Below are 14,207 nucleotides of genomic sequence, written 5' to 3'. Positions count from 1 at the left end.
GTCGCGTTTTCAGTTGTTGAGGATGTTGTTGAGCCGTGTTTTGGGGCTTGCTGCACTTGTGGTCATATTTCCAAAATCAACTCCTCTCCCTCCCGTTAGTATGCCGCTATGCCGCTATGCCGCCCTTAAGTGTATCTATTGTATATAAGTGGTGCGGTATTGGATGTGAGTTAGGGACCCCCGTTTTATAGAGATTGGTGAACTCGTGATAGTGCCGTCGCGTGACGCTGTCAGTTTGCCGTTTGGTGCAGTGCGGAGCAACATGGCGGACCCATTTTTAAGATTGACCCCAAATGTTACTACCATGTAATGAGTGGCCTTACAAAGCACGGCACCAGTGCATCTTTACATCGTACAGTCCAGTGCAAAATTTTAGAGACCACGGGAGCGGCGACTAAACTGCATCGCTGCGCCTTCTGACGGCTGCGCGCGTAAGCTCGAGAGCACGTACTGCGCACGCGCGTCTTTTTTAATCTGCCAGACTCCTTGTTCGGTCGCTTCAACCGCGCGCGTACCGGAACGCGGGAGACAGCGCAAGGTACCACTTCTGCAGTCGCCGTGGAATCGTAGAGCGCAGAAGACATCGCTGCTTCCTGACCTTATCACATAATTAGATTTCAGAAAAAGTGACGCAAAGCATGTGTTCCGCGCCGTGGAACGTCTAGAAGCCAGGCGCAGAGGGTGGCTAAAGTCCCTATATAAGAAAAGTACCGCCATCCTTTGAAAAACGCCGCTTCTTTCTCTCCTGTATCTCCGATTGGACGATGATAGCGCGCGATTTTTACTTCTTTATATTTTTTTTTTTCGCATCAGAGCCATGTTGAAAGTCCTCTGCGCAGCCGCAGTCGCCGGCGGCGGCGGCAGCGCGCGCCCGGCCTGAAAGCTTCAACGTGGACTTTCTAGGTGCGTCCACCGTCGACTTGGCTTTCGCAAGCAAAAAGTAAATAAAAAAGCAAGCGCTTTAGGAGAGGAGGCGGCGGAGGAAAGAGTAGATGGCGGTACTTTTCTTATATAGGGACTTTAGGTGTGGCGCGCTCCCAGCGCTGCCAATACAAATTGTTTTCGTCACGATATGACGATATCATCACGAGGGCGATAAACGGCACCTCACTGTATATTTGCAGAAATTGCAACTGAAATTCACGCCCCAATAAAATGTGCGCAATGTATTCAATGGGGCTCTTACTTGAACCATATTTTATTGAACTGGACACTGTTTGTGGCATAAAATTTTTGTCTAAAATCTGCTATATTCTTACTTGTGAGATCTTGCGCGGCGTAATTTGAGATTGATGCGGAGCTGGTTATTCATTTCAGATAAGGAAGGCATTTTTTTGTTTTCTTCTCGGGCACTTGCGTCCACCTGACACTATATTTGACGCAGTGAGGGTTTCTGTTCTTCATCTTTCTGGGGTTTTACGCGCCAAAACCAGTTCTGCTTATGAGGCACGCCGTAGTGGAGGGCTCCAGACTAATTTGGGCCACCTGGGGCTCTTTAACGTGCACTGCAACGCAAGCACACGGGCGTTTATGCATTTCGCCTCTATCGAAATGCAGCCGCCGTGGCAGGGATTCGATCCCGCTACTTGGTGCTCAGCAGCGCAACGCCTTGGCTGACTGAGCCACCCTGGCGGGTCGTGTGAGCTTCTGTATCTTGTGTCCATGTGAATAATGTATGAATCAGTCGCTTCCTGCATCATCGTGATCATCTTGAGTAAATTAATGCTAGTCTGTTGAGAACCGTGCCTTGGTACGATCGATTTTCTTTAGTAGTTCTCTTTCTCTATTATGCAATGATCTATGAAAGGATTTAAAGGCAAGTAAACGAAGCTAATAGAAGGCTGATTGCTTATATTGTGGCCCCGCAGATCATTGATACCAAGTCACAGAGGACGCTGCCTCCTCTGGAACGCGGTGAAATAATGGTGCGCTCGCCGTACATCATGGTAGGTTACTACAATCACTGCGAGGCAACAGCTGCTGCTGTCGACGGTGATGGCTGGCTGCGCACAGGTGAGCTCCCAAACATCGATGAGGGTATTTGATATGTTTACGTTTCAACGCACTACTAATGTCCTCATGACGCTGTTTATTAGCTATACAGCGCGCGTAGAGTTGTTAAGTTTCATGCTTATATGTTCTTATGGCTTATTCCCCTTTCTCTCTATACTATACAGAGGAATATATTATCACAATACCTCCCTTAATATATTCGGTTAAATCTGTGGCATAAAATCTTCTAGTACTGCTGCTTGAGACTGAAAGCACAAAAAAACTAAAAGAAAGCCAATACTGAGGGACAGCGAAAATCCTTGAAAAAAACGCGTGATATTTTGGCCGCCAAACGGGAGTCTTGTTCACAAAAATTACAGAGGCAATTAAGACTGCTTACATGTGGGTATGTGAAAGCATTACAGTTGCTTTGGTGAAATGTTTCCGCGCGGAAGGACGCTTCGTAGCAGCTGTGGAGAGAAGACGCGTTCACTTCTTGCTCTTCTCATCATGAAGTCTAACGGCGCCGGCGTGGGCGGGACAACACGGCGACACGACTGCATTACCCCGGCGATCCGAAGATTCCGCAGAATGGAAACGGTCGTGGATGGGAAAACCATCACCGACGAAGAACTGAACGACGGCACTTGGACCACTCTTGACACGCAGCGGTGATATGCCCGACCCAAAACTAACGCCGAAACGCAGCCAGCTGCCGAAGAGAACAAAGGGACGCCAAGTAGTACGCCAAGCAGCGCACCGAGATTTCGCGCTAGCCCGCCGTCGTTACCGAAGGAAGCTCCGCTGCCGAAGATTACAAGATCATCATTCGCCCACAGTGCGCGATCAACCTGCTATCTTACGGCCCAGCGAAGATTCTGCGTACAGTGTGTGCCGCCACCCAAGCTAACCTGGATGAATCGTTGCAAGAAGATCAAGTGAGAGTACACCCTACTAGCAACACTGCGCTGATCAGCACCCCATCGAGGGTAAGAGCTGAAGCTTATTATAACATCAAATGCCTTTAAATGGAGCAACAGGAATGTGTCGTTCTGACGTACGCACCGGCCACAGAAAATTCCCTGAAAGGCGTTATCGATTAGCTTAATCAGACCAGACTGACGCCGACATATTCAAGCAAATGTGCACAAGAAATCCAGGATTGGAAATCGCTAGAGCAGAAGGATAGGATCCTCTCGCCATATTGTGGTGACCTTTGCCGGACAAACATTACCCAAGCACGTCCGCTTTTGGGGATCAGCCTTTATTATGCATCCATTCCGCGAACGGATTGAAGCCTGCTTTAGCTGTCGCCGGATTGGCCATCGCACCGATGTCTGTCCGGACCCAAGGCGACAGCGATGCCGCCATTGCAGCGACGAAGAACATGAGACGCCGCCACGGGGAGCTGAGGCAGCGTGCAAGGTGCGTTGCATCATCTGCCGCGGCGGTCACCCTACCGGTGCTCCCTAAAGTCCCTATATAAGAAAAGTACCACCATCTACTCTTCCCTCCTTCGTCTCCTCTCCTAAAGCGCTTGTTTTTCTTTCTTTATTTTTTGCTTGCGAAAGCAAGCGGACGGTGGCGGCCCTAGAACGTCCACGTTGAAACTTTCAGACCGGGTGCGCGCCGCCGCCGCCGCCGCCGGAGACGGTACATTCAACACGGCTCGGAGGTGGGAAAAAATAAGAAGTCAAAGCGCGCGCTATCATCGTCCAATCGGAGATACGTGAGAGAGCGAAGCGGCGTTGATCAAAGGTTGGCGGTAGTTTTCTTATATAGGGACCTTAGTGCTCACAGCTGCCGCTATCGCTTCTATGCACCTGCGCAGCACAATAAAACAGCCGCAGAGGGAAAAAAAGAAAGCGCGACCATGTCGACCACAGCAGCGCCACCCGCGAGCGACGCACAAAACGCACCTGGCGCGTGCACAGAGAGCGGAACGAGCTACCGAGACGCCATGCGCCAAAGCCGCCCTTCCATGCGCTCTGATCAGCGCGAAGCTTCAAATAGCAGGAGTGGCAGCAGGCAGCCCAGCCGGAGCAGCAGCTAGCTTCGCAATCGCTCCAACTCCAAACAACGCAGTGACCAGGCGGTATCGAGGAAGGTCGCCTGGTGAGCCAATCCCGAGCCCAAGCCCACGCCCACACGACCTCAACAGGACACAAACCAGATGAGGGAGCTCGCTGAAGAGATTAAAGCACTGAGACAACATCTAGAGGCAGTCAATGCCAAAATCAGGGCCCTAGAAAGTAGGCAGCCAATTGGAAGCGCCTCTATGGCGCCGGCCGCACGCGAAATAGTGGCCTGTGTTCGGAAAGATGAGCTTGAATGGATGGAGGCAGAGCCGACAAAAAAAAAAACGCAAAGTGTCAGTGCGGGACACACCCAAGGAGTCCAAAGCCTCAACCTCTACGGGCAGAGTAGGTAAGTTAAAAGGAGCAATTGCTCAGCTAGCTAGGACAGTCTCCTATCACAATCCACCACGGAATTTCAGCAGATGGTAGCCCACGAGCTTACCAGGATAGGCGCTGTATATAGAGCTGAATATACCCAGTGCCTGCCTTACACAAAACCCGGAACACGAACAACTTGCCACCACAGCCACCAAAGTGCTCAACACTAGGGCTTCAAAATGACATCTGTACTGCCGGTAAGGGCCGAATCGTACGCCAAGAAAGATGACTGAAACTATTAAGATTATATAACGGAACTGCAGATCCTTTAAGGAAAAGCGTGCAGCATCGCAGTTCCTACTCGCTAGCTTTGATGCCAAGGTAGATGTTGTAGCCTTACCGGAAACAGGCACGCAAGTCAAGATAACTGAGTATACCACGTTCAAATAATTAATGAAAGCCGACAACAGACGTTCTATGGTAGTTGCGATACAACGCAACCTTAGGGCAATGCAGATTGATCTGGAGGAAGACAAAATTCCTTACACCACTTGTACAGCTGTATAGAAAAAAATGTGGTTGATCCCTCTTATATAGGAATCGGTATAGAACACGAAAGTGAAGCGTGTCTTCACAGAAGTAGTGTAATGTTTATTGCACATTGATATATAATGTCTATTGGTGTTTTGTGGCTAAAGCGCCCTTAGGCGTTGATGCACCCACGCTGACGCCTGGTGGCACGTCTCCTCCATCACGACTACCAACGTCGATGACCATGAGCAACCGTCGTGCATATGGAAGCTGCACTACGCTGCACACGCTAGCACAACGCGAAAGACGAAGCACGTAACTGACACACTAATACAACGCGCCAGACAAAGCACGTAACTGAATCGTCACCGAGTCAAATCAGCGCGTACAGCGCGTCGTAATTGCAGCCTCCGCGATCAACTTCAGAAACATTTTCAGAGCTAATTGCGGAGGCCACGCTCCGCTGTGCTGAGTACGGTGAACGCCACCTAGGTGGCGTTGGTAGTGCTTCTTGATGCCAGCGTCCCTTCGAATGCTGGCATCGAGGCGTCGTAGTGCTGAGACCACCGAAGCGTTCACTGTCGGTGCGCGTTAGTAGACAGTTTTAGCAGAGCGTTCACGGTCCGATCCGCTCAGACCGTCGTGTCCGAACGATTCGCGCAGAGCCGCTCAGCGGAACGCTAGCGGGAGCGCTAATGCGCGTGCGCACAACGCTCATATCGGCAGCGGAACGAAGAACGCTGCCCACGGTCCGCTACGAAGCCATTTGAGCGGAGCGTTAGGGTGCGTCTACTGGTTGCTTTGCCGTTTTACAGCCGCGCTGAGCGCGCGTGGCCGGCGTCTCTGGCAGACGCACTTGTCAAACAAGCCAAATCAACGCAGTTCATGCAACCAGTGGTGTGCGTGAAACGTTAGCGGAGCGGAGCGTAAGCAACGCTCTGCTAAAACTGTCTAGTGTCATAATGCAGTACTTCTCTTTTCTGCTCGTAGGCGGCGGCACCGCCCCGAGCAAGAGCGCGGGTACACGGAGGAGTGTTAGATATATAAGGCGCGTCTGTGTAGCTCTCTGCAAATGCGTTTGTGGCGCAATGGGTTAAACGCTCGGCGATCTATCGTCGCGGACGGAGAGGTCGTGGGTTCGATTTCCAAATTTTGCATGTTTGTGGAACTTTTTCTTCTGGTTTCTTTCTTTGTATTATGTTCTATGACGTATTTCCGTGACGGAAATACGTCAGTGAAGTCTTGGTGGACCCCGGAATAAAACACTTTCGTGTTAAAAAAATTACACAGATGTGTATTCATCCTTCACTTCTACAGCTCCCCGAAAGACAAAAGCAACAGAGTTATTGCCCTCCTTAAAAAAAGCCTGTAAAGCCGCAGAGAAGGAACAACTCGTTATTGCAGGAGACTAAATTTAACGCTCCGCACACAGTCTGCGGATACCAAAACTGCACAAGGAAAGGCAGTGCGCTATATTAAGTGACAAGTGACTTAGAACTTACACTCATCACCGACTCAGGTAGGCCCACGCGCATCGGCAACAGTGTAAGCCGGAATACCACACCCGACTTATGCTTCGTCAAAAATGCCAATGGGGCTCTTTGGGATAACACCAAAACTAGTCTTGGGAGCAATCACTATCTCGTTCTTATCGCTATTGCTTCCAAAGGTCACAAAAGGAAAATGAAGCCAACTCCATACACCAAATGGGATGTATTCCGATATGTAAGAAACCGCAAACAGCTCACCAATATAGCAGAGCTCACTGTGTTGACAAATGAGCTCATCCAGGATGTGGATAATGCCACAACCATGGCACCGAAGAAGAGGAAGGCCCCGTGCCAGACTCAAAACTCCTAGGTCTATGGGAAACTCATCAAGACCTTCAGCAGAGATGGCTAAAGAATAACATCAACCGCACGCTGCGCCACGAACTCGCCGCCCTAGAGAAAGAGATTCAGGACTACTCTAGCGAGCTCCGCACTATGCAATGGAACCAATTATGTGACAGCATGAATGGCCAGTTGAGCAAAAAATGTGGTTGATCCCTCTTATATAGGAATCGGTATAGAACACGAAAGTGAAGCGTGTCTTCACAGAAGTAGTGTAATGTTTATTGCACATTGATATATAATGTCTATTGGTGTTTTGTGGCTAAAGCGCCCTTAGGCGTTGATGCACCCACGCTGACGCCTGGTGGCACGTCTCCTCCATCACGACTACCAACGTCGATGACCATGAGCAACCGTCGTGCCTATGGAAGCTGCACTACGCTGCACACGCTAGCACAACGCGAAAGACGAAGCACGTAACTGACACACTAATACAACGCGCCAGACAAAGCACGTAACTGAATCGTCACCGAGTCAAATCAGCGCGTACAGCGCGTCGTAATTGCAGCCTCCGCGATCAACCTCAGAAACATTTTCAGAGCTAATTGCGGAGGCCACGCTCCGCTGTGCTGAGTACGGTGAACGCCACCTAGGTGGCGTTGGTAGTGCTTCTTGATGCCAGTGTCCCTTCGAATGCTGGCATCGAGGCGTCGTAGTGCTGAGACCACCGAAGCGTTCACTGTCGGTGCGCGTTAGTAGACAGTTTTAGCAGAGCGTTCACGGTCCGCTCCGCTCAGACCGTCGTGTCCGAACGATTCGCGCAGAGCCGCTCAGCGGAACGCTAGCGGGAGCGCTAATGCGCGTGCGCACAACGCTCATATCGGCAGCGGAACGAAGAACGCTGCCCACGGTCCGCTACGAAGCCATTTGAGCGGAGCGTTAGGGTGCGTCTACTGGTTGCTTTGCCGTTTTACAGCCGCGCTGAGCGCGCGTGGCCGGCGTCTCTGGCAGACGCACTTGTCAAATAAGCCAAATCAACGCAGTTCATGCAACCAGTGGTGTGCGTGAAACGTTAGCGGAGCGGAGCGTAAGCAACGCTCTGCTAAAACTGTCTAGTGTCATAATGCAGTACTTCTCTTTTCTGCTCGTAGGCGGCGGCACCGCCCCGAGCAAGAGCGCGGGTACACGGAGGAGTGTTAGATATATAAGGCGCGTCTGTGTAGCTCTCTGCAAATGCGTTTGTGGCGCAATGGGTTAAACGCTCGGCGATCTATCGTCGCGGACCGAGAGGTCGTGGGTTCGATTTCCAAATTTTGCATGTTTGTGGAACTTTTTCTTCTGGTTTCTTTCTTTGTATTATGTTCTATGACGTATTTCCGTGACGGAAATACGTCAGTGAAGTCTTGATGGACCCCGGCATAAAACACTTTCGTGTTAAAAATTCGTCCTGATCCGGGACGCTCTTGCTCGAAAGGAGATGCCGGGTAGTACTGGTCCGTTCCACCACAACTGACGACTTCAGGTGGTACAGACATAACGCGGTTCCCCACAAATTCCTTTCATCTCAATGCATCCCCTCGCATCCAGCTTAGCGCAATCATAGAATCGATCCACAGGTAGAAATTATCTATTTCCAAAACAAGACTCGACTGCACAGATTGGTAGAGTCGCGACGCTAGCAACGCAGCCACCAGCTACGTCTTGCAAATGTAACCGGTTTTAGCGGCGCTACACTAGATTTAGCCAAGACCAGCGTCGAGCTCTGTGCGCCAGTTTCTGTCTCTGTACAGACATAAATATTTCTTCAACTGCGAGGCTTTCTTTCGAGGAACCCGGTTGGGTTTCCATTGTAGCAAATTGCTACATTTGGGTGGATGTCTCAGTTTCCCTTTAATTACCTATCTCCACCTAGCGGATTTCCGCTGAAATATTACGTCACAGTCATACAAATACGCAATTCGTTTAACATTTTACGATCTCGTCAGAGCGTCCGTGATAAGGTGCTTACGCACCAGCTCCTCCGCGTCGTTCTGCCTCCGGCCGCTCTCCCAGCTTCCCACAGCCCCCCGCCTCCTCCCCGAGACGATCCTCCCGGCAAGCCCAACCAAATTCGTATATTTGCGAAGAATCTCGGGGAACAGGGAAGCCGTCGGCGGAGTGAAGCGCCGTTTCATTCTTACGGCAGAGCGTCTGGAGTATTTCAACTCGCGATGCAAACAAAAATAACCACGCAAACACAGCAAAGAACACCAATGAGTACAAATGTCTCAACACTTCCCCGCCGAATGAGCTCGCTCTTTCTATGGTTCACCAATCTCGAGCGGGTATAAGTGCTGAGCCGGGCGCCTCACAAGTTTGCCCTGCGGCATCCTGACAACACATGTCTCTGGCGCTGGCGTAGAGAAGTTGTAGATGGGCCGGCTGCACAAGTAGCATGGTGTACCGATGTCGCTTGGACAGCACAACAAGGTGTCGTTCGTCGTGTGTCAAATTGGATGAACATAAACGTCCTTGTACGCAAAGGAAACCCTTGTCGTCAGTCCAAAGTGTGAAATCCTTAAGGGTGGAGTTTCCTGGTAACTTGTTCCCACTTGCGGTGGATTCCAGCTCCACAGAGAAGAATTAGCTTTGTGCTGTCTTTAGCCAAAGGACGTGGGCAGTATCAATCTCTGCCGCAGATAACATGCCAGACCTCTTGACTTCTCCGCTGAGGTTTTTCACGAATCGGAGAACCCATGCCTTAACTCGATCCACCCCTGAAGCAGGACTAAATCTGGCAAAGTCGAAAAGTTCGCCTCGGTCATCCACAGTAGTGTGCAGTACCTCTATCTCCCTTTTCTGTTCGAGTCATTCCGGTGTGAACTCCTCATCTTGTTGCTCGATAGGTCATTTCTCTTCGTCCGTTCCACCATAACTGACTTGACTTCAGGTGGTACAGACATAACGCGGTTCCCCACAAATTCCTTCCATCTCAATGCACCCCCTCGCATCCAGCTTAGCGCAATCATAGAATCGATCCACAGGTAGAAATTATCTATTTCCAAAACAAGACTCGACTGCACAGATTGGTAGAGTCGCGACGCTAGCAACGCTGCCACCCGCTCCAGTCTTGCAAGTGTAATCGGTTTTAGCGGTGCTACACTAGATTTAGCCAAGACCAGCGTCGAGCTCTGTGCGCCAGTTTCTGTCTCTGTACAGACATAAACCGCAGCACCGTAAGCTTTAGGACTGGCGTCTCCAAAAATATGTAGCGTTCGACGCCCCTATTTCCCTTCAGCGCCAGCTTCGTATGCCTAGGGACCTTGATTTCACGAAGACAAGTAAGCTCTTCACACCATTTATTCCAGTCGTTTAGGAGCTGGTCTGGCAACGGCTGCTCCGATGACAGATTTTCTTTCCATATTTCTTGGAAAAGAGCCTTCACTCTCACCGTATAAGGGTCCCAGAGACGCGCAGTCGTCTGTAGAACAAAGCCTTTCGTGTTCGTTTACGCCTTAGCGAAGTCGACCAGGGTGTAGAAAAAATGCTTAGAGAATCCACTCTCGGGTCTCACGTAAGGCCAAGCACTTTCAGCAGTTTTGCCGGTTGGTGCAATGACCCCCCATTTGTGGAGGCTCATCAACGCTGCTTCAAAGACTCGATAGGCCTCTTTGCAGATTTTCGTCGACTGTTCGTGGTTAGCAACGCCGCAAAGCAAGTCGTATACGTAGATGCACTGCTGCAAAATGGGCTTTGTTTCGGGATAGTTTTGCTTGAACTCTTCAAAGTGATGTTGAAGCGTCGCTGCAAGAAGAAAACTATTCGATGTGTTTCCGAATGGGACTCTTGCCATCCCACATACTGCGAGCTCAGCAAGCGGCTTGTCGTTTTCGGGTTTTTCCACGAACCACAGAAACCTCAGCGCATCTCAGTCCTCGGGCTGAACGCCAATCTTCTGAAGAAATGCCTTTTCCACATCGCCAACGAGCGCCACTCTGTGACGTCAAAAATTAAGCAACACACGGAGGAGGTCAGGATTTAGGTTGGGTCCGCTGTCCAGATTTTCGTTAAGGGACTTGGCACCTGCACCGTGCGATGACACATAAAAAAATGTGGTTGATCCCTCTTATATAGGAATCGGTATAGAACACGAAAGTGAAGCGTGTCTTCACAGAAGTAGTGTAATGTTTATTGCACATTGATATATAATGTCTATTGGTGTTTTGTGGCTAAAGCGCCCTTAGGCGTTGATGCACCCACGCTGACGCCTGGTGGCACGTCTCCTCCATCACGACTACCAACGTCGATGACCATGAGCAACCGTCGTGCATATGGAAGCTGCACTACGCTGCACACGCTAGCACAACGCGAAAGACGAAGCACGTAACTGACACACTAATACAACGCGCCAGACAAAGCACGTAACTGAATCGTCACCGAGTCAAATCAGCGCGTACAGCGCGTCGTAATTGCAGCCTCCGCGATCAACTTCAGAAACATTTTCAGAGCTAATTGCGGAGGCCACGCTCCGCTGTGCTGAGTACGGTGAACGCCACCTAGGTGGCGTTGGTAGTGCTTCTTGATGCCAGCGTCCCTTCGAATGCTGGCATCGAGGCGTCGTAGTGCTGAGACCACCGAAGCGTTCACTGTCGGTGCGCGTTAGTAGACAGTTTTAGCAGAGCGTTCACGGTCCGATCCGCTCAGACCGTCGTGTCCGAACGATTCGCGCAGAGCCGCTCAGCGGAACGCTAGCGGGAGCGCTAATGCGCGTGCGCACAACGCTCATATCGGCAGCGGAACGAAGAACGCTGCCCACGGTCCGCTACGAAGCCATTTGAGCGGAGCGTTAGGGTGCGTCTACTGGTTGCTTTGCCGTTTTACAGCCGCGCTGAGCGCGCGTGGCCGGCGTCTCTGGCAGACGCACTTGTCAAACAAGCCAAATCAACGCAGTTCATGCAACCAGTGGTGTGCGTGAAACGTTAGCGGAGCGGAGCGTAAGCAACGCTCTGCTAAAACTGTCTAGTGTCATAATGCAGTACTTCTCTTTTCTGCTCGTAGGCGGCGGCACCGCCCCGAGCAAGAGCGCGGGTACACGGAGGAGTGTTAGATATATAAGGCGCGTCTGTGTAGCTCTCTGCAAATGCGTTTGTGGCGCAATGGGTTAAACGCTCGGCGATCTATCGTCGCGGACGGAGAGGTCGTGGGTTCGATTTCCAAATTTTGCATGTTTGTGGAACTTTTTCTTCTGGTTTCTTTCTTTGTATTATGTTCTATGACGTATTTCCGTGACGGAAATACGTCAGTGAAGTCTTGGTGGACCCCGGAATAAAACACTTTCGTGTTAAAAAAATTACACAGATGTGTATTCATCCTTCACTTCTACAGCTCCCCGAAAGACAAAAGCAACAGAGTTATTGCCCTCCTTAAAAAAAGCCTGTAAAGCCGCAGAGAAGGAACAACTCGTTATTGCAGGAGACTAAATTTAACGCTCCGCACACAGTCTGCGGATACCAAAACTGCACAAGGAAAGGCAGTGCGCTATATTAAGTGACAAGTGACTTAGAACTTACACTCATCACCGACTCAGGTAGGCCCACGCGCATCGGCAACAGTGTAAGCCGGAATACCACACCCGACTTATGCTTCGTCAAAAATGCCAATGGGGCTCTTTGGGATAACACCAAAACTAGTCTTGGGAGCAATCACTATCTCGTTCTTATCGCTATTGCTTCCAAAGGTCACAAAAGGAAAATGAAGCCAACTCCATACACCAAATGGGATGTATTCCGATATGTAAGAAACCGCAAACAGCTCACCAATATAGCAGAGCTCACTGTGTTGACAAATGAGCTCATCCAGGATGTGGATAATGCCACAACCATGGCACCGAAGAAGAGGAAGGCCCCGTGCCAGACTCAAAACTCCTAGGTCTATGGGAAACTCATCAAGACCTTCAGCAGAGATGGCTAAAGAATAACATCAACCGCACGCTGCGCCACGAACTCGCCGCCCTAGAGAAAGAGATTCAGGACTACTCTAGCGAGCTCCGCACTATGCAATGGAACCAATTATGTGACAGCATGAATGGCCAGTTGAGCAAAAAATGTGGTTGATCCCTCTTATATAGGAATCGGTATAGAACACGAAAGTGAAGCGTGTCTTCACAGAAGTAGTGTAATGTTTATTGCACATTGATATATAATGTCTATTGGTGTTTTGTGGCTAAAGCGCCCTTAGGCGTTGATGCACCCACGCTGACGCCTGGTGGCACGTCTCCTCCATCACGACTACCAACGTCGATGACCATGAGCAACCGTCGTGCCTATGGAAGCTGCACTACGCTGCACACGCTAGCACAACGCGAAAGACGAAGCACGTAACTGACACACTAATACAACGCGCCAGACAAAGCACGTAACTGAATCGTCACCGAGTCAAATCAGCGCGTACAGCGCGTCGTAATTGCAGCCTCCGCGATCAACCTCAGAAACATTTTCAGAGCTAATTGCGGAGGCCACGCTCCGCTGTGCTGAGTACGGTGAACGCCACCTAGGTGGCGTTGGTAGTGCTTCTTGATGCCAGTGTCCCTTCGAATGCTGGCATCGAGGCGTCGTAGTGCTGAGACCACCGAAGCGTTCACTGTCGGTGCGCGTTAGTAGACAGTTTTAGCAGAGCGTTCACGGTCCGCTCCGCTCAGACCGTCGTGTCCGAACGATTCGCGCAGAGCCGCTCAGCGGAACGCTAGCGGGAGCGCTAATGCGCGTGCGCACAACGCTCATATCGGCAGCGGAACGAAGAACGCTGCCCACGGTCCGCTACGAAGCCATTTGAGCGGAGCGTTAGGGTGCGTCTACTGGTTGCTTTGCCGTTTTACAGCCGCGCTGAGCGCGCGTGGCCGGCGTCTCTGGCAGACGCACTTGTCAAATAAGCCAAATCAACGCAGTTCATGCAACCAGTGGTGTGCGTGAAACGTTAGCGGAGCGGAGCGTAAGCAACGCTCTGCTAAAACTGTCTAGTGTCATAATGCAGTACTTCTCTTTTCTGCTCGTAGGCGGCGGCACCGCCCCGAGCAAGAGCGCGGGTACACGGAGGAGTGTTAGATATATAAGGCGCGTCTGTGTAGCTCTCTGCAAATGCGTTTGTGGCGCAATGGGTTAAACGCTCGGCGATCTATCGTCGCGGACCGAGAGGTCGTGGGTTCGATTTCCAAATTTTGCATGTTTGTGGAACTTTTTCTTCTGGTTTCTTTCTTTGTATTATGTTCTATGACGTATTTCCGTGACGGAAATACGTCAGTGAAGTCTTGATGGACCCCGGCATAAAACACTTTCGTGTTAAAAATTCGTCCTGATCCGGGACGCTCTTGCTCGAAAGGAGATGCCGGGTAGTACTGGTCCGTTCCACCACAACTGACGACTTCAGGTGGTACAGACATAACGCGGTTCCCCACAAATTCCTTTCATCTCAATGCATCCCC

The 14,207-nt window shown here is 50.7% G+C and overlaps 1 protein-coding gene across 3 annotated transcripts in view; it reads left to right on the top strand.

Moving 5' to 3' along the window:
• LOC119454373 (uncharacterized) overlaps window positions 1–14,207 on the top strand; it is a 239,663-nt gene that overhangs the window by 97,663 nt on the left and 127,793 nt on the right. For all 3 annotated transcript variants that reach the window (XM_037716327.2, XM_049668408.1, XM_049668406.1), the window contains exon 9: window positions 1,869–2,013. In XM_037716327.2, the coding sequence (XP_037572255.2) occupies window positions 1,869–2,013 (145 nt within the window). The remainder of the gene's footprint in view (window positions 1–1,868; window positions 2,014–14,207) is intronic.

This window comes from Dermacentor silvarum, chromosome 5 (genome assembly GCF_013339745.2).
Source record: "Dermacentor silvarum isolate Dsil-2018 chromosome 5, BIME_Dsil_1.4, whole genome shotgun sequence".
NCBI classification, from domain to species: domain Eukaryota; kingdom Metazoa; phylum Arthropoda; class Arachnida; order Ixodida; family Ixodidae; genus Dermacentor; species Dermacentor silvarum.
This window is presented reverse-complemented; position numbering and strand designations above follow the sequence as displayed.